The 21,704-nt window shown below is 39.0% G+C and overlaps 1 protein-coding gene across 6 annotated transcripts in view; it reads right to left on the reverse strand.

The window, feature by feature from the left end:
• Positions 1 to 21,704, reverse strand: part of glyr1 (glyoxylate reductase 1 homolog (Arabidopsis)) — a 37,928-nt gene that overhangs the window by 15,840 nt on the left and 384 nt on the right. For 4 of the 6 annotated variants that reach the window (XR_010911870.1, XM_067488552.1, XM_067488554.1 and 1 more), the window contains exons 2-6: positions 20,181 to 20,217; positions 20,002 to 20,081; positions 19,770 to 19,908; positions 11,024 to 11,134; positions 795 to 878 (exon numbers count right to left, since the gene is read on the reverse strand). Coding sequence is in view for 5 of the 6 variants with exons in the window: in XM_067488552.1 (XP_067344653.1) it covers positions 795 to 878; positions 11,024 to 11,134; positions 19,770 to 19,908; positions 20,002 to 20,081; positions 20,181 to 20,217 (451 nt within the window). In the remaining variant the exon portion in view is untranslated. The remainder of the gene's footprint in view (positions 1 to 794; positions 879 to 11,023; positions 11,135 to 19,769; positions 19,909 to 20,001; positions 20,082 to 20,180; positions 20,218 to 21,704) is intronic. The other 2 variants (XM_067488557.1, XM_067488555.1) reach the window with 1 other exon arrangement.

The following is a 21,704-nucleotide window of genomic DNA, read 5'->3' on the forward strand; positions in this document are numbered from 1 at the left end:
TATTAATAATTTTTTGAAAAGGCTATATATATATATATATATATATACATATACATATATACATATACATATATATATACATATACATATACATACATATATATACATATATACACATATATACATATATATATACATATATATATACATATACATATATATATACATATATATATATATACATATATATATATACATATACATATATATATACATATATATATATACATATACATATATATATACATATATATACACATATATATATATATACACATATATATATATACATATATACATATATATACATATATATATACATATATATACATATACATATACATATACATATATATATATATATATATATATATATGACGCACAGTTTGTCAATATCAACAAGTCCTATATTTGTGCAGTCCTAGAAACAAACATTGCGCGCTTTTCGAAAATAAAATGACTGCCCCAAAATTTGTGTTTGTGGAACTGCTGAAGTTAAATGTATGATTTCTAAGAATACAAATGGGTTGAGAGCTCCATTTCCAATTAAATGAACCAAATCAAAACAGCAAAAAAACAAACAAAAAAAGACTAAAATAAATCTGACTCGGTTTTTATAATTATTTTTTATTTTTTTTATTTTTTTTTAAAACTCAACCCAACTTCAGCCTAAAATGACCATAGACGGGTCAGAAGGGGAAGTACTGCCATTGTTGGTGAATAAAGCTTAGGTTAGGATAAGGTAGAAGAACAGCAAGATAAAGAAGGCATAGCTGGAAGGCGGGTTCACCTACACTGCTTTCCCATTTGAATCCTGAGCCAGGTCCAGCCCCCAGCCTTTCAATAGTGGATGACTCTGGGTCAGAGTCAGTTAAGTCCTTGAGGAGGAGAGAAACACATATTCACCTTCTAAATGAAAAGGTTTGAATTTGTAGAGGTCCATGTCTGCTATCGAGGACTGGTTGCATTGTACAGGTGTACCCAGTGAAGGGGCGAGAAAAAAACAATTTCACTGCTCCCTATTTCAATTTGTTCTTTTTTGCTCCTTGTTGTAATGTGAGAATGTTTCCCCATAAATATATTCAGAATTATAAACAAGAACGTTGACAATTTACATGGTTCACTTTAAACATTGATTCAATCATACTCCTGTGCAATTGCATTCGTACATGACAACTTATGTCCACTGTATCAAAACAAAGACTATTTATTCTGTGAGCTGTTACAGCAAATGACAGAGCAGGATTTTAATAACATTTTCTAAATTACCTGTGTATTTACAACAATCCAATCTTCTTCTTTTCCTTTCGGCTGTTCCCTTTCAGGGGTCACCACAAGCGAATCATGTGCCTCCATCTAACTCTATCCTCTGCATCCTCTTCTCTCACACCAACTAACTTCATGTCCTCTCTCACTACATCCATAAATCTCCTCTTTGCTCTTCCTCTAGACCTCCTGCCTGGCAGCTCCAACCTCAGCATCCTTCTACCGATATATTCACAGTTTCTCCTCTGAACATGTCCAAACCACGTCAATCTGGCCTCTCTGACTTTATCTACAAAACATCTAACATGAGCTGTCCCTCTGATGTCCTCATTCCTGATCCTGTCCATCCTCATCACTCCCAAAGAGAACCTCAACATCTTAAGCTCTGCTACCTCCAGCTCTGCCTCTTGTCTTTTCTTCAGTGCCACTGTCTCTAAGCCGAACAAAATCGCTGGTCTCACCACCATCTTGAACAGCTTTCCTTTCATTCTTGCTGATACTCTTATCACACAACAATTCTGACACTATTCTCCACCCGTTCCAACCTGCTTGAACTCGCCTCTTCACCTCTTTTCCACACTCTCCGTTACTTTGAACAGTTGACCCTAAGTACTTTTAAAGTCCTGCACCTTCTTCACCTCTGCTCCCTGTAACCTCACCGTTCCACCTGGGTCCCTCTCATTCACACACATGTATTCTGTCTTACTGCAGCTAAGCTTCATTCCTCTGTTTTCCAGAGCAGACCTCCACCTCTCTACATTTTCCTCCACCTGCTCCCAGCTCTCACTACAAATCACAATGTCATCTGCAAACATCATAGTCCACGGAGATTCTAACCTCATCTGTCAGTCTGTCCATCACCAGAGCAAACAAGAAGGGGCTCAGAGCTGATCCTTGATGCAGACCCACCTCCACCTTGAACTCCTATGTCACACCTACAGCACCTCACCACTGTCTTACAGCTCTCATACATGTCCTGCACCACTCTAACATACTTCTCTGCCGCTCTAGAATTACTTATACAATACCACAGTTCTTCTTTTGGCACTCTGTCATACGCTTTCTCTAAATCTACGAAGACACAATGCAACTCCCTCTGACCATCTCTGTACTTCTCCATCAGCATCCTCAAAGCAAATACTGCATCTGTTGTTCTCTTTCTAGGCATGAAACCATATTGCTGCTCACAAATGTTCACCTCTGCCCTTAGCCGAGCTTCCACTACTCTTTCCCACAACTTCATTTTATGGCTCATCAGCTTTATTCCTCTGTAGTTGCCACAGCTCTGCACATCTCCCTTGTTCTTAAAAATGGGCACCAGGACACTTCTCCACCAGTTCTCGGGAATGCTCTAACTCTCCAAGATCTTGTTAAAGATTTGAGTTAAAGATCACTGTCGCCGACTGTGGTGCAGGAAGGTAGAGCAGTTGTCCACCAATCTCACAGTTGTTGGTTCAATCCTCCGGTCACATGTCGAAGTGTCCTTGAGCAAGACACTGAACCCCAACTTAGTTGCTCCCGGTGATAGCAGCTCCCCCATCGGTGTATGAGTGTGCGTGTGATTGTGACTGTGAATGGGTGAATGAGAAGAACTTTGAGTGCCAATAGGTAGAAAAGCGCTATATAAGTGCAGACCATTTACCATTTTAAACAAACTAGTCAGAAACTCTACTGCCACCTCTCCTAGACTCTTCCATACCTCCACAGGTTTGTCATCAGGACCAACTGCCTTTCCACTCTTCATCCTCTTCAATGTCCTCGTCACTTCACTCTTACTAATCTTTGCTACTTCCTGCTCCACACCAGTCACCTCTTCTACTCTTCGTTCCCTTTTATTTTCCTCATTCATTAACTCAAAGTTCTCCTTCCATCTTCCCATCACACTCCTGGCACCTGTCAATACATTTCCATCCTTATCTTTAATCACTCTAACCTGCTGCACATCCGTCCCATCTCTATCTCTTTGTCTGGCCAACTTGTACAAATCCATCTCTCCCTCTTAAGTGTCCAATCTAGCATACAAGACTTTGCCACCTCTACCTTCACCTTACGCTGTATCTCCCTGTACTCCTGTCTACTCTCTTCAGTCCTCTCAGTGTCCCACTTCTTCTTAGCTAACCTCTTTCTCTGTATACACTCCTGAACTTCCTCGTTCCACCACCAAGTCTCCTTGTCCGCTTTCCTCTTTCCAGATGACACACCGAGTACCCTCCTACCTGTCTCCCTGATCACATTAGCTGTAGTGGTCCAGTCATCTGGAAGCAACTCCTGACCACCCAGATTCTGTCTCAGCTCCTCCCTGAAAACTAAACAACATTGTTCCTTTTTCAACTTCCACCACTTCGTGCTCTGCTCTGCCTTTGTCCTCTTCATCTTCCTCACCACCAGAGTCATTTTACACACCACCATCCTGTGTTGTCTGGCTACACTCTCCCCTACTAATACTTTACAGTCACTGATCTCTTTCAGATTACAACGTCTACAAAAGATGTCGTCCGCCTGAGTGCTTCTACCTCCGCTCTTGTACGTCACCCGATGTTCCTGCCTCTTCTGGAAGAAAGTGTAAACTACAGCTATTTCCATCCTATTTGCAAAGTCTACCACCATCTGTCCTTTAGCGTTCCTGTCCTGAAGACCAAATCTGCCCATTACATTCTCATTACCTCTGTTCCCTTAACCTACATGTCCATTTAAATCTGCACCAATCACCACTCTCTCACCTCTGTTGATGCTCTGCATCAGTTCATCTAAATCACTCCAGAATTTCTCCTACTCTTCTAACTCACATCCTACCCGTGGGGCATAACCACTAACAACATTGAACGTCACGCCTTTAATTTCCAGTTTCAGACTCATCAACCTTTCTGATACTCTTTTCACCACTAGAACTTTCATCACAAACTCCTCTTTCAGGATAACTCCTACTCCATTTATCTTCCTATCTGACCCACAGTAGAAGAACAACTTGAACCCTGCTCCTAAGCTTCTAGCCTTGCTACCTCTGGAAACCTGGTCTTCTGGAAACACAGTATATACACCTTTCTTGTCGGCATCATGTCAATCAACTCTCTAGCCGTCCCCATCATGGTCCCAACATTCAAAGTCCCTACTGTCAGTCCTACATTCTTAGCTTTCCTCTTCTCTCTCTGCCTACAAACACACCTTCCTCCTCTCCTTCATCGACTTCGACCAACAGTAGTCCAATTTCCACCGGTACTCTGTAGGTCAACAGCATCGGTGGCAGTCGTTGTTAACCCGGGCCCCGACCGACCTGGTATGCTAGTCATAGTCATAATTCGCATTTTCAATTTGGCATGTGTTTTCTGTCGGATGCCCTTCCTGACACAACCTTCTGCATTTATCCAGACTCGGGACTGGCACAAGAAGACACTGGCTTGTGCCCCCTCACAATGATCACAATGATCTGCCTTTCTTACATTTACTGTCCATAAATTAGCAGCCTGAATTAGTTAGTTGTTAACCTCTATTGTTGTCCAAAACTATTAAAAAACATAAGCCAGAAACACCACTCCACTGGTTGAGATGTTTCTTTAGTCAAAAAGTTAACTTGGGTTTAGCTCAGAATGCTATGTATAATCCGAGGTAAACTGTTGCTTCAATGGCAACTCAGAACATTTGGGGGATTTTCTTCCACCCAATAACACATTCTGAAAAACAAAACAAAACACATCAACCAGTGGAGAAACATGCCTTTCTAATGTGATTTAAAAAAAAAAAATCAGTTTTAAACAACAGGCCTACGGCACATTCTAAAAAGCTGAAAGAATCCACACTGCAGATTTCCCTATATTATAAAATAGCTCTCTGCCTCTAGCTGAAAAACTCCTCTAGATGACATCAACTGGAGGACTTTTTCATCATTAGGAGTTCACATGATGTCATCTGGGGGAGCTCTGGAAAAGCAGGTTTACCATGATTACAAACTTATAGTACAAGCAGAAAGATGGAGAAATGTTTCAGCTGTATTTTAATGTAGGGAAAGTTTAATGGCATTGTGTTACATGTACTACCTAAACTAGAACCAAAAGAAGCAAGTTCAAAATTGTGAAGGCCTTTAACAACAACAACAATCAACTTAACAGTGGCAGCATGGTGGAATGCTAACAAAATGACTACATCATCACGAACACCTTTTACAAACACCCCAATCTTACATATTCCTGACTTACACAACCTAACCAACAACCCCCTACTGTGCTCCTATAGAGATAATAAATATCTCGAACCTTAAAAAAAATTATATTTAAACTGTACAAACATTTTTCTAAACTCAGACACAACAACAGGGCTCAACATTTATGCTTGCCTGGGGCAAGTTAACCCTATGAATGGATTGTGTTTTGTAGTTCCCCATTTGGGCAAACTAAAAATAAATATGACAGTCTGCAGCCTGCCACAAACTGGTAAAAACTTTATTTTATTGTAAAGCTGCATACAGCATGTTTAATCTTAAAGTGTCCACAATCTCTAATTTCAGGGAAACCAGAGACAGAGTCTTTTAATAATAATAATAATTGTAATTGTCCCTGTTTATTTTATTCATCTTTGCATAGGCTTTTAGTGTCTGCTTTGGACAAGTAAGTTTAACATATAAGCAATACAGATTTAAACTTTATACAGTATAAAAAAATTCACAGGACTCACATCAATCATAAAATAATGTTTTAAATTGGCTTAACTGTCATAGACAATTGGTCAAAATGCCTCTTAGGTAGCAAAAGTATACCTGAACCCAAACATTATTTGGACTAGACATTTTAAGAATATGTCCCTTTAGGGCTTGCCACAGCAGAATGTGTTCCGAACGTTGATTTGGCATATTTGTTTACGCTGGATCCCATTCCTGCCACAACCCTCCCATTTTATCTGAGCTCAGGACCGACACCAAGGTAGCCCTTGATGGCTTTTTCTACCTACACCTGGTGGGATGGCTACTGCATCCCAACCCAACACTGATTGTATTAATCCATATTGGTGCCATGCTTGAGCTGTCAATTGAATTATTTGCCTTATGGTGGTATGGAATGGATGCTTGAGGCAACAGAAGCATCACTGCACATTATCCTCTTGTGCTGATTAAGCATCAACACTTGATCTGATGGCAGCAAACACTTGTTTGAGAGCAAATAAATTAATTTGTCATCAAATGTTAGCTGTAAAATACAGTCATGGTTTTATTTTATTAAACACAACCTACAAGGTTGAAAATGAAAAAGTTGAGTTTTAATAATTGGTAATCCAACTTTGGCAGCAATAACACCCAACAAGTGTTTTCTTTAGCTGTGGATTGAATCTGCAAAATGTTCATGGGGAATTTTGGAATAAATGGTAAATGGTGTGCACTTATATAGCGCATTTCTACCTATTGGCACTCAAAGCACTTTACACTGCTTCTTATTCACCCATTCGCACTCACAATCACACAAACACTCATACACCTATGGGGGAGCTTCTATGCAGCTGGCCAACAGTCATTGGGGTTCAGTATCAACACGTGACCAGAGGAGCCGGGGATTGAACCAACTGCGAGATCTTCCTGCACCACAGTCAACTACTCCTTGAAGTAGTGCATTAGGGGGCCTGGTGGCTCACTGTGTCACACTTTCATGGTACCCATCCCTAACACAACTGCTGTCGCAGTTTGCAACTTTATATAGATTCAAAATGTATATAGATTCTATCGTCACTTCATTTAAGTACACCTGTACAGTCTTACACAACCCAATACTGCAGCTCACCCATGAATATCTACTTTTATAAAGTTCATAGACTTTAAGTTGAAACGGTCATAAAAGTGATAATTATAGTCTGTAGGGGAGTTGCCTGAATGCTTAGTAGTAATTGACTATAGATTTTAGACTGTGGCGCGGGAAGGTAAAGGGGTCATCCACCAATCCCCCAGTTGCTGGTTCAATCCCCGGCTCCTCCAGTCAAACGTCGAAGTTTCCTTGAGCCAGACAATGAACCCCAACTTAGTTGCTCCCAGTGAGAATTGGCCAGCTGCATAGGTGGGTGAATTAGAAATAGTGTAAAGTGCTTTGAGTACCAATAGGTAGAAAAGCACTGTATAAGTGCAGGCCAATCGTGCAAACCATTTAATAGGTGGTCCTAATGTTTAGGCGTTCTCATTTATTTTAAAGAGGAGATGTTTTTAGGGGTATTTTTTACAATCCCAGTTCAAAAGAATTTGGGATGTGTAAAACCTAAATAAAAACAGAATGCAATGATTTGCAAAATTATTTTCTACCCATATTTTATTCACAATAGAACATAAACACATCAGATGTTGAAACAGATATTTTACCATTTCATGGAAATTATTATCAAAATTTTAATTTGATGGCAACAACACATATCGAAAAAGTTAGAACAGGGGCAACAAAAGGATGGAAAAGTAACTGAATTAAATGTAATGATGGTCAGAGGTTGACCAATCTGCAAAAGATTTCGAGAATGAGGAGAAATCTGTGTGCGCAACGTACAAAGCCGAAGGTCAAAACTATCCACTTTTGACCCTTAGGTCGCAAACCTAGCAACAAAGGCCCAGGACTGTCGAGCAGCTAGAATCCTGCACCAGACAACATTGAGACAACATTCCTCTCCTAAACTCAGCAACTGGTCTCCTCACGTCCTACACATTTAGACAATTGTATTATTATCAAACATCTTCTATAAATTTGAATATGTATGCAATTATTTTTGTAATAAACTTATATTTAGAGGTTGGAATGAAGTCACCCCAAAGTATTCAAAATTAACTTGAAAATTAACTAGGATACATGGTGGTATCATCAGTTGTTTTGGTGAGCCAGAAGTAAAACATTTAGATGCTCACATTAACAAGTTAATGCAAATCAATTGAAAGCCCCCATGGGGTGAAAAATGAGTGAGCAAACAACAAATTAGACTGTAGAGAATGATGGTTTAGTGTAAGAGAGTGATGTATATTGAGCTGGTAACTTATAAGCGCTAAGCTAAATTTTATGATTTGTAGGCCTGAAGAACAGATTAATTTCTTAAGTGAAGTGCTTTTCTCCATTAATGCAGGTAGATAACTGAACTGCTGGGCTTGTTTCCTGCCCTGGGGTCCTTTGTGCTCTATGCCACCTATCACAAGTAACAGATCTGTAAAGCTTCATACATAGTGAAATTCAAGAAGCCTAAACAGTCGTGCAGAAATGCAAGGGGGAAAAAAAATCCAGAGCTGTGGATAACCACAGGACTTAATCCATGTTTTAAGAATGTCTGACAGAGCTAATGTTTGGAGTATAATCTGTGCCGTGCTGAGGAATGAGAAGCCTGTACAGTCAGAACAGCCAGCAATATTAGAGCCACTTAAGAAAACGGTCATGGTTGCTCCAGAGTCGGATTCTGACGAAGAGGAAGACTATTGAGAAGTTATTGGATCACAACAAGGGGAGAGTATGCTATTGGAAAACTGTACATACTTTGTCTATGTTAATTGTTTACACGTGATTATTGCAATGTAGTGATTTCAGATTCTAGAACTCCATCTACGCCTTTATGGTATCATGAGGAGATAGCTCTGCTTCTAACTCTTTTGCTGAACACTGCATGCTGAGGTGCAGTTTAATTCAAATTGATGAATAAACTTTAATTCAAATTGAAGCCTTCAGTGCAATTGTTGCTCCTTTTTACACCATTAGCTCATTTACGCCCTTAAATTTCTTGATAAACCATTTAGAACGGTTTATCATTGAAATCATTAATCACCTGTAAATACCTAGTTATTAGTTATTGATTGTTAAATCAATACATTTTTGTATATATCCAATTGTGCATTCATTCTTTTGGAAAGAAAACACAGCGATCAACTAACATCACTAGCTATTCTAGTGCTCTATTCGAAAATTAATAAATTATTAGTTAGTTAGTTATATTGTTGCAGCAATATTTTATTTGTCTGACACAATGTATTAAAGCTAAAAATAATTTTGCAAATCTAGGCTAAATTAAACTAACCACACTGATGTTATAAAAACAATAATTGAGAAATACAGTATGAGAACGATTACAAGTACATTACTATTTAATAGCATCAAAATTATGTCTAAGCTTTTTGGACAGCATATTACTTTTTACAGAAACATCTCATTTGAAGTAAACACGCTTTATAGACTTAAGTTTGCAAGGGATGTATGCACAGCATACATAAATAGCCTATGCTGGTGTGAGTATTTATACTTGTGCACTGGTGAGTTTGTCATTTCTTTTGGTATACTACAAACAAATAAAACTGAAACAGGGCAGAAGATATATTATGCAATGCTGCTTTAGTTTTAAAATTAAGCACCTTGGCATTTTTCTACTGAAAATTATTTTTAACTTTATGAACGGGATTTACCGTAGAGCTGTTATGTCAGACTGACATAATTTTAGTATGGCTGAACTAATAAAATGATAACCTAATTGAGTTCTACAACAGAAAAATCCGAGAAATCACAGACTTAGTGTCTCGCATAAATGTAAAAACTGGTCCTGACAATAATCACTGTGTAAAGATTATAAAAAATGCAGACTATATAAATCTCTCATTATCGCACATTGATCCTCTGCTGTCCTCTCTCTGTTGTGATTTACTGGCGAGCAGGTAGAGCTGGTAGAGGAAGCGGCAGTGTGGGAGCTACTGCAAATCTGTTGTTTATCTAGATTTTATCTGTATGCTAGAATGCAAATGTGTGAGGAAGTTAGCTTGGACATTACATGAATACAAACCAGCCAGCTCCCTAGTACAAAGTCTGGATAATATCCAGTTGAGCATGTGTGTGAAGAGATCAGGTAATGATCCATGGAATTGACAGTGACTGAGTGGGTGTGTTGATGTCCATATCCTGCCACTGTGATAAAAGCAAACGAATAGGACCATCTGATGGCTAAGAATATTCATTTGTACAAAGGCAATAATAACAAAGGTTAACTGGACAGACAACAAACAAGTAGCATACCATAAATACTTTTACATTTACACAGCATCTTATATACTGTGTTAAGGTGCTGTGTAAATGTACTGTGTTGTAAGATACTCAATAAACTCAAGACTTAAACAACTTTACTGTACCCTGCCCTTGGAACCACATCAGTTTAAAGACTGAAAAAAGTCAAGTCCAAAAACTTAAGTCTATGTGACATCCAAGACTAACTACAAAACTGAACAAAATTGAACCAACGCCAGTACTTTTTAAACTCGTTATTAGGTTAAATGTGATTGAAGGATAAAAAGACAACATATAGTTTACAGTTGTGGAATCCAGACAGCTTACAACACAGCTCTACATGTACAAAAAATATGATAATATTCTTATTTTTGTGTTATTTACTAATAATACATTTTATTTTTAAGAACCTTTTAAAAATTTAAGATTAAGTAGCACAAATTCCACTGCGTTTACTTTAGCTCTAATTAGTCTGCATCATTTTACAATTTTAGATCTTCCATGATTAACAATAAGACTTATATATATATTTTTTTCTTTTCAAATTTAAGACATTAAGGACCAATGATACACTGCCAGCCGTCTTCATCAGTCATAATTTTTATTTGTAGCACACTGAATAAAATTTTGAAATCTCTGCTTTTGGTCAGTCTTATTTTGAAGTATCTGTATGACGATTGTGGATAATACCAATGAGTTAGAAAATGACTGAACCATAAATAATTTAAATATAATTTTATATAATTAGAGAATAGTTTTTAACTTATCTGTGAAGTACTAACCTTCTCAGAGGTGTCCTTTAGGGCACTAAGATCTTCATCGTCCTCCTCCAATATTTTCAGGGGCTTGTTGGATGTCTTCCTTCCTTTTGAGTCTCCTTTGCCATCTGAGTTCTGTCAAAAAAAGATCATTTTGTGTAGCCATTTTAGCAAGGAAAGAGTAAGTGTGCAATGTGCAAAGACAATGAAAACTCGGTAGAGATTTACAAATATATAATATAGAAGTAAACACATTCAACATGATTTGTTAGACCTTGAGGATTCTTACTAAGTGTTGCTTTGAGTACCATGTAATAATCCAGTGTCATAACTGTAGACACAGCACATTTTGCATTTACATTTAGCAGATGCTTTTATCCAAAGGTACAACCCATCAAACCTTTATGTCAAAGAGAAAACATCGTAGCAAAGTGCTATCAGCTGATGTGTTTTTGTTTCATGACATGCAAGTGCAAGAAAGAGCAGAAAAACACGTATTAGTTTATAAACTTGTTTATTTTTCTACAAGACTTAAGTGCATGGGAAGTGTAAGGAAGGTGTTGAAGAGTTCTGTTTTCAGAAGCTTTTTCAATATTTGGAGTGGGGTTGCTGAGCGTGGAGACTTTGTAGCTCATTCCAACATCGTAGAATCACTGAGCTGAAGAGTCAGTCACTTTTATTTGTTTACACAGAATTATCAGTTATTGGAATTCTAAAGAAGTCACTACCACATACAGTTATCATTTACATAACAGCTGAAACCCTTGAAATAAATGTATCTTGAATTTTCAGTATTTTTTTAAACTACAAAATAAAGTTGCCATAACTTTAATTACAGAGGCAGCCGTGCATGCTGCGGATGACTTAAACTTAAAAAAATTAATTGCTTCAGTTGTGCATCTAGGAGAACTGCTCTGCAGATAACAGGACTCAAGTATACAGCTCTTACTGCACGACTTCAAGTCAAGTTTTACAGCAGAAAGAGTTCCAGTTTATATAGCAGCATAACGATATACCTATGTTTCTGCTCATAGTTGCTAAAACTTTGTCATATATTCCTATTTGGCAAACATTTTACCCTGAACTTTCAGTTAAATTATTTTTAATTAGTTGTGTCTGACATTACTCTCTGCCTTAAGGGGTTTCACAGGCTGAAACTTAGTGGCTGCCTGCACCAGAATGGACTGTTTGGTGGTGGGGGTCTATCTCCATTTTATACTTAATTTTTTCATTACATTATATTGTATTGCATTTTAATCTAAAATATAAAAAAAGAGTTTGAAAACGATGTCTGAAATGTCCATTGAAGTTGTGCTTCTCCAGTAACTAGCACAGATAAGCAAAACAATGCTACCACCACCAGCCCTCCCCCATTTCAAAGTACAGGGCTGTTAGCACTTTCAGTCAGGACTATCAGAGTAAAGGGATGCTGAGAGTTAGATTGAACCAACCCCCTCCCCCACAGGAGCAGTTCTCTTTCTGTGCATGCCAACAATCTTTGATCAGTTTAAATTCAACTGGAAACTATTTTATTAAATAAAACTTCAGTTTTGACATTTTCTGCTTAAACATTCTAAAAAATATGAGAGGTGTATGCTAGATTAATTGAAGCAGTTTCTCATGGTAGAGGCTTACATTTCTATCAGTATGGAAATATTTTCTATTACTATAGAAAACTTTTTTGTCACTGCAGCAGAGAAAAGGAGAGAATTTGCGGGGGACAGTGACTTTTTTTACTTCTGTTAGTTTTTGACTGTGTTAGTTTCATCGTCTGTGGGACTTCAGTTGGACTTTGTTTTACAAATGAGGCGATGCCTCTTTAACAATCTCTCCTCATTCAGTCATCACGTATTTCCACCTGCATCGTTTTGTTATGTACATGCGCTGTTAGAGAAGCTGTCCAGAAATCTTGCTACGCCTAAATATAGCAGGGAAACAGGTTTTCTAATCCCGTACTCCCTCTTCAGAAAGCAGCTCACACCTTTATGCACAACGTAACATCCAGTGTTACTGCTTCATCTTTTAAAGGCACAATATCTGGTAAATAGAGCCATATTAACAATAATTAATTTTCTTTTTAAAGCCAGTTCAGACACATCTGTTGGTGGGAGGGTGTTGAATTAAAACATTGTATTTACATGACACAGCTCCAGAATTTTGTGAATTTGATGCTGTAGCAGCGAAACACTGAATGAATGAGAGATTAATGGAGCGATGCTGCCTCGCTTTTTCATCAAAGTACACAAAGTCCGACTACAATGAAACACACAGCATGTAGTTGCAGCAGCAACATGAACACTCAAAACAAACAACACAAAAAGTAGCGGTTACTGTCACTATAGTGTTCGAACTAGTGAGTCATGCTTCCATCGATATTATTAATATTGATAATCCAGGTATGTTTGAACACGCAAGTTCCTACATTAGAGAACTGTGTTAACTGCTGTACCGCCACAGCTTTTCTACATAGGTAATAAAAAGTATGTGGCAGTTGTCTGCATCCACCTGCTTCCTGCTTCTGACAGAGAAAGAGAGTGGTCGAGTGGGGTAAGACTTCATGAAGAGAAATAAAACCTTATTTTCTGATAGTTTTACTGTGATTTCGTAAAACATGACGGCAATCCATGATTAATAATAACAAATCCAAGTAATTCACGTAACATTTAAGAATATTTACACACTATATATAATATTTACAATCTGTTACAGCTCTCAGAATTTCCACCATACAGTCAGCAACTCAGACTGTGTCAAAAGCCAATGAAAACAAGTTGGTTTTAAGAACAGTCAAGGACTAGGCCCGTCTAATGTGCAAGGGCAACTCTACAGTTTTGGAGCCGTCACTGCAAAGGCTCTGTCTCCTCGGTACACTCACAAGCAGCAGGTCAGCTGATGTAAGCGACCGTGGTATGGATGCAGAAGCACAGAGAGGTACAGCAGGTCAGCCCCATTTAAACACTTAAAAACAGATGAAATTTATAATGGATCCTAAATTGCACAGGCAGCCAGTGAAGTGAAGATAAAATGGGAAAAATGTGCTCATATGTTCGAGTGCCAGTTAAAAGACACGCAGCAGCATTTTAGACAAGCTGCCGTTGAGAGACTGACGACTGACTTACGCCAAGATACAGTGCATTGCAGTAATCCAGCCGGGTGGTAACGACATCATGGATTACTATTTTAAAGTGCTGCTTTGTAAGAACGGGCTCGACTCTGGCCAGCTGTCTCAGGTGAAAGAAACTAGACTTAACAGACCAGATCTGGCTTTCAAGCTTTTCAGGTCAGTATACATTTTAAATCTAAGGTTAATCATTTCCAGTTTGGCGTATACAGCCAAGGGTCCCAAGTCTACAGGGGTAGTCCCACTAGATGAGTTAGTTCCGAACACAATCACATCAGTCTTTGGGTTGTTAAAATGGAAAAAGTTAAGAGCCATTCAGGCCTTAATGTCCTCTAAACATTCCAGTAATAAACTGACAGAGAAACCATCCTCCTTGCTGAGTGGAACATAGATCTGACAGTCATCAGTATAGCATTGAAACGAAATGCAATGTCTTCTGAGGTTGGAGCCCAGGGGCAGTAAATACAAATAAGAGAGGATAGGGCTTAAAATTGAGCCGAGAAGGACTGGAAGTCTTCAAATTGGACACAAAAAGCTCTATCTTTTAAATAGGACCTGAACCAATTTATAGCCAAGCCCTTTATACGCTTCTTAGCGGGAAATTAAGACATCATTGTGCACTGTATCAAACGCAGCACTTAAATTGAGTAGTATGAGGACCACACAGTCACCAGAATCAGAGGCTAGACCAATGTTGTTAAGCAAACACAAAGGAGTAGCCTCAGTACTGTTTCATTTTAAAACCAGATTGGAAAACAGGTTGTGCTCATTTTAAGATGCTATTATCTGACAATTTTTAATAAAATATTTGATCCAAAAGGAAATCTGGAGATAAAATTCGCAATAGCATGTGGATCTTGCCCAGTTTCTTGATAAAAAGCTGAACTATAGCATGTTTAAAATTTCAGTGGACCACCCCAAAGGTTAGAGTGCTATTGATAATGGTGAGAACAGATGGCCCTAAAGTATGAAAAACCTTAAAAGTTGGGAAGGAACAGCATGACAAGGTGAACCCAAGGCCTTCAATCTCGTGAACCTGAGACAAGGTGACAGGCTCAAACTGATAAAAGACGGCAGAGCATAAGGGAGGGACTGATGGGTCAAAGGTCACCAGTGAGATTTGGGCCCTTGCCATAGAGACCTTATTTTAAAAAAAAAATTGAGTTTTCACAAGACTCAAAATAGACATTTGTCAATCGACTGAAACAATACATGGGTTTTGTGGGTTTGCAATAATAATATTAGCAATGTGTTTCCTTTTAGCTTCTTTTACTGTGGACTGGTAAAGATGGCAACAGTCTCAACATTTCAAAGAAAACTTGCAGTTTATCCTTTTTCCACCTGCTTTCAGCTCTGCAGCCCTCCTGCCTCACAGCACGAGTCTCATAATCCAGCCAGGGCTCAGGTTTGGCTTTGGCATGCCTGGTTTTAAATTAGCCACAGCAGCTAATACAGTCTGGGCAGAGTGAAAGCAGGTGCTGAGATCCTCTGTAAAATTGCCCATGGACTCAGGGAAGACAAGTACTGTTACCCTTTTACATGACAAGTTCTGACTGAAAAGGACTGAGAACTGAGCGGCAGTGGAGGAGTTAATACGAGGCAAGGAAATGTTACAAACCACAGGCATATGATCTGAGAAAACAGCGTCAAAAAGCTCCAGAATAAAAACAGGCAAGCCATATAATAAAACCAGATCAAGTGTCCAGACACAGACTGCATCAAGTGAATAAATTATGAGAAACTGGGAATATATTGGTAGAAGGATGCTGAGGTTGGAGCTGCCAGGCAGGAGGTCTAGATGAAGACCAAAGAGGAGATTTATGGATGTAGTGAGAGAGGACATGAAGTTAGTTGGTGTGAGAGAAGAAGATGCAGAGGACATGGTTAGATAGAGGCACATGATTTGCTGTGGCAACCCGTGAAAGGGAACAGCCGAAAGGAAAATTAGAAGAATTAACCATAGGTTTGTCTGGGCAACACACATGAATAATAAAATCACCAACAACAAGAACAGAATCATATTTGGGCATGACCTCAGCAAAGCAGTTGGCAAAGTCATTTATAAAATCCTTATTTTTTTCTGTCAATCTATAGACCGCAGCACATAGCAAAGGATGAGAGCAGCCAAGCTCGAATAAACAAAGTTCAAAGCTGCAGAAAGTGATAGACAGCGAAAGCAGTTTGCACTTATACACACTCCGGTAAACTGTGGATATTCCTCAGCCTCGAACAGAGGTGCAAAGTGAGTTAAAAGTAACAACAATCGGAAGGCAAGAGTCCCATAAGTACGCTGGACTCACCGGCATTCGCCCATGTCTCACTAAAACAGAAAAAGTCTGATCTACTGGATAGAAAGTAATCTTTAAGGACAAAAGTTGTGTCTGCCAGCGATCTGGTGGGAGCCGGGGTGTTAGCCGACCAAGGAGCCCGGCCGATAGACTGCAGGTTCTGCATATTCACTCAGTGCTTAAGGGGGCAAGGAGAGGATGGGTGGTGGGGCTGAAACAGCTCATCAGGGACAATCGGTACCAAGTGTTCCAGCGAACGCCGCTAGGGAAATAAACAATGCACCGCTCCATTCTCAGCCAGTGGTAACAGAACAATGAACCAAACAGGCCTTTACAATAACCAGTCTCCACTGCGCTTACCGTGGTGACGATGGCTTGTCCACTAATCCCAGCTGTTGGTTCAATCCCTGGCTCCTTCACTCACAACGCAAAGTGTCCTTGAGCAAGACACAGAGTACCAATAGGTAGAAAAGCAAGTGCAGACCATTTACATCTTGACAGGTATGAACAGTTTCTTTAACTACTTTTCCTTTATTCCTCGGTTCCATCTCTGTTTCGATCTTGCCACCCGACACAGATTTGGGAGGTATGCACATTGATGCCTCTGCAACCCTTTTCGACCTGCAGTTACCCACAGTTCCCTTCTCTGTGTAGGTCCGCCTTGACGTGTACGTGTATCCACAGAGAAGCATACATAAATTGGCTTGAAGACAAACAAGTGCAACTGAAGTGCTTCTAACTACAGTAAAAATGGCCGAAGCAAACCCCAATGCCAATAAGCAGAACACATTAGTGTCAAAACAAAACAGTAATGTTTTGCATTGACAAGTATTTTTTGCTTTTAAATGAGAGGATGCTCGACAAGAATAGGTGTTGTGCCTTGTTACCATAGAAGGTAACACCACAAACGTCATCCAGCATTAAAAAAAAAAAGCACCACTGGGCTGTGACGAGTTAGTAATTAAAAACACATTTGCTAATGCAATCTCTAGACACTACTTTGATCAGCTGAGCCAGTTATCAGCTGATATGAATGTCTGACCAAAGTGCATGAGAGAATCACATCAAACAAAGTTGGACCAATTATTTTAATGTATTCTATTGACAAAGTTCATTATGTTCTGGAGAACATAACGGTCAGTGTAAGAGAGGGGCTATGCAAGTCAGCTTGTACCTCAATGTCATGTTTGCATATAGCGGTTTATTTTTTGTTTGTTTGTTTTTTGTCCTTTTGTCTTATCCCGTGAGCTCAGGGTCGCCACAGCGGATCATTTTCCGCATGTTGATTTGGCACAGTTTTTACGCCGGATGCCCTTCCTGACGGAACCCTCCCCAATTTCTATGGGCTTGGACCGGCACTGCACAGCTGGGGAGGGGAATGGGCTTTTAGGGGTTCAATGTCTTGCCCAGAGACACTTCGACATATAGCCAGGGCCGGGGAACCACTGACCCTGTGGTCCGTGGACGACTGTCTTTACCAACTGAGCTACCGTTGCCCCCAGCAGAAGTCTACTTAGAGACACTAGGTTCCCATAATCACTACCCTTATTTTGGAAGCCAGCTTTCCCTTATAAATGACACTTGAGAAATAAGCTTTACCAAGAAAGCTAACGATATACTGGTTACTTAAGTCTAGTAACCAGTCATTCCAACAGCAGTTCTCCGAAGTTACAACAGTGACATCAGATGTCTGTTTCCTTGGAGATGCGTGTATATCCATTGGCTTTGCTAGTCAACAAGCTACAATAACGGCAGCCACAGGAGCAAACTAAATAATACGCAAGAAAGGCAGCTAAGTAACCTCAGTGACATGTTAATGTCACACACACCACCTACTTTCTTTCACTTATAAAAGTAAACCATGTGTCCTCTTAGAAGCTGCAGCATTAGCCATCTATTACCACCTATTACTCCCACTCTCTGGATATAGACTGCTTTGGGCTCAAACGTGATAGTGAGCTCACAGGTAAACAACATGGTGCAGTGTCTGCCTTTATGTAAACACACGCTGGTGCGTGTACAGTCATCGTCAAGGAAAGACTATACATGACAGACATTGAACTGCTAGCTGTCTCCCTACGACCATTTTATCTTCCCAAGGAAGTTCAGCAGCTTTTTTCATCTTGGTTTATATTCACCCTAGAGCTAATGCAGCCACAGAAAGTCAAAGAGTACTCAACAGATTTGAAAATATATTCCCAGACTTTCCCAAATTCAAACTAGGAGACTTCAATTACTGCTCAGTGGACAAGTCACTGAAAGGTCTTCATCAATACGTTACATGCATGACCCATGAAGAGAGTTTTCTTCACTGGCTCCGAGATGAAAAAGAAGGAGGTCAACAGGGAGGTCACGCTTGACATTAAAACTCCCAAGCTCAAATACAAAGACAAAGTGAAGCAAGCTTTGCTCTGCACAGCCTGGCAGGGCCTCAAGTACATGGCAGCTGTGAATAGTGCTTCCCCCACCAGCAGGACCATCCAGATTTGAGACAGACACCAGCACTCAGCTCAAATAAATCATTTCCTCATTCCTTAAACCCATTCTCTCTGGCCTCACTTCAACCACAGAGAACATGGAAAGAGCCTTAAAAAACCACAACCAATAATCAATCAATCAATAAATAAATACAGCACCAGGGCACGGAAACATCAGTAGATGCACCCTGAGGTACTATGCTGAACAGCTAGGGGCATGTTTCAGCTTCCATTTCAGAGATCCTTGGCCAGCAGCACAATCCCTAAGCTGTGGAAAAAATCCACAATTATCACTATCCCAAAGAAAGATGGAACCTCCCAAGCCCTGAATGACCTCTGCCCGTGGCTTCTCTGGCAATTAATGCAATGGAGAGAGCAAAGCATTCATCACAGACATTATTCACAAGCACCTGGAATTTCCCAACACAACAGCCAGACTTCTTTTTGCAGGATTTTTCTCAGCATTTAACACCCTACATTCTGAACCAGAAATTCTCCAGCCACTTCCACCTGGATGACCAGCTCATCCTGTGGATAATCGTCTCTCAACAACCAGTTGCAGAGAGTTCTGGTTAACGACACCTTCTCTGGACTCCTTCACATCTCAATTGGCTGTATAAGGTTTAGAATATATAAAAGGGTAACAGTATTGCCAGTGATGACTTCACTGTTGATGTGGCACATATGGCTCTAGTTAAGGGAAACAGTACATACTTTTATCATATTTTTATTTTGTTTTGCCTGGAGTAGATTTGGAAAGAAAAATATTCATTTGAATCATGAATGAATTAAAACTAAGATTTGATATTTTCTGACATATTGCAAAACCTGACTTTTCAGAAAAGGAACAAATTTCACAGAGCTTTACAGAACAACTCCCTTACCTGCTCTTTCCCCTTTGCTTTTTTTAGAAAGTCTTCGACAGCATCCACAGCCTGCTGGAAGCGCTTTCCTTTATTTATCTTGATCATCTCCTCTTTGTGCACATAGTAGGGCTTCAGTTGTTCTACTTTGATCCAGGCACTAGACAGTCACACAGAAACTCGTGTTATATAATTTTGTTGCAGAAGAAAATGTATGGCCGGTCACAATAGGCACCCTATGCTTCATACTTACTGGTCTTCAGTTCCGAAGAATTTCACAAAATGGCATTTTTTGCCCCTGGGTTTTTTCAGGTCCTTGGGAGGGCTTACTATCTGAAATGTGAACAAATGTTTTAGTGCAGCATTAGCATAAGAGGTAAATGCTGCTAAAATACATTTGAACCAGGCTTTGACATTTTTTACACTGCTTACCTTTCCTGGCCATGGTGGGTACCGACCAAGCTTTCCCCTGAAATGAGAGTTATATGTTTAGCCCTGATACAATTCTGCTTGGCTAGAGTAGAGATACATCACAAGAAACCCCAAAAATGTCACTGAACAAACAAACCAAACAACAAGAAAAAACTACCTGGAGGGTTTTTTATGTAGTGAATTGCCTTTCCTCAGACTAAAGAAGATATTTTCATGATTACTGAAATGATTCAAATTAACAACAAAGAAGTGCAATTGCCACGATTCAGCTACCATGTGGTAGCTGAGAAGTTATCTAACTTCTCCCAGATAACTGAGAATTTTTACAGACACTCCAATATTTATATTTCCCATTAAAGTCGTTTCATTGAACTGTTTTTCCCCCAGTCTCAGCTATGCAAACAAACTGAACACAGCTGTTCTGGGAACAAAAATGTATATGTATATAAGTCCCCATTGAAATGCTGGTCAATAGTGCTAAGTAGTAAACTTTTGAGAGAAAATGACTGGGAACTTTGGCTTATTTTGTTACATTAGAAAAATCAATACGGTTTCAAAGTTTGCAATAAAATATTGGAACTAGTATCAAAATATTAAAAAACAAACAAACAGCTATTCATTCTACTTGTTCTCACAATAAAGGCAGATCAGAAATCCTTGAGGAAAAAAAAAACTTTGTTAAATACTTTTTTAAAGTTACAAAGAATAAAGAAAACTAAAAAAATTGTAAACATAATACAACAGGAATATGAGTATATGCTTATCTACAAAGACCCCCACAGTTTCATTTTGTTGAGTTACTTTATATCATCTTTTTACTTGTTATATTTATGAAGTATAGGCATTTCATGTTGCGACATGACATAACTTATACGTTTGTGTGTCAAATTTATGTTGTAAATTAAATAGTATTTTGGGCTAAATGGCCGGACTTGATAAATGTTTGGCGACTGTCAAACCAAGATATGTAAAGTAACGCTAGGAGGTAAAATAAAAAAGCTTAGATAAGAGAAGAGAAAAGCAAATGCTTGCTACGTAAATTTATGGTGTAAAATTGTTGAATTTGAATGTTGCTATATTGCTGATAGTACGCCAGCTAGCTCTATTTTCTATTGGGTAATTGTGTATTAGTGTAAATCGTAACGTTATAACGTTTGTTTTTGTAATGTTGATAAAACCATGACGGCAAATATTCTTGCAAACTTTACACAAAAACACAAGATACCATTTTAACAGATCATTACATAAAGTAATATAGACTTCACGTCAACGTAAAGATATTTCAATTCAGATCAGACAAACTTGTAATTCAACATTATTAAATGCGTGTTGAGGGATTTTACAGTCAACACGGAAACCGAACAGTCACCTATCTTTAATATCCGCTTAAGCTACAATGCTAGCAAAGCTCGTCATAGATCACAACATTTCTCACATTACAACGTTCAGAAGCTGAAAGTATCTGGTGTCGCTTTGCAGACTAACGCGATGGCGCAATAATTTAAAGTATACAAGACATGGTGG

Source organism: Channa argus, chromosome 20 (assembly GCF_033026475.1).
Source record: "Channa argus isolate prfri chromosome 20, Channa argus male v1.0, whole genome shotgun sequence".
Classification (NCBI taxonomy): domain Eukaryota; kingdom Metazoa; phylum Chordata; class Actinopteri; order Anabantiformes; family Channidae; genus Channa; species Channa argus.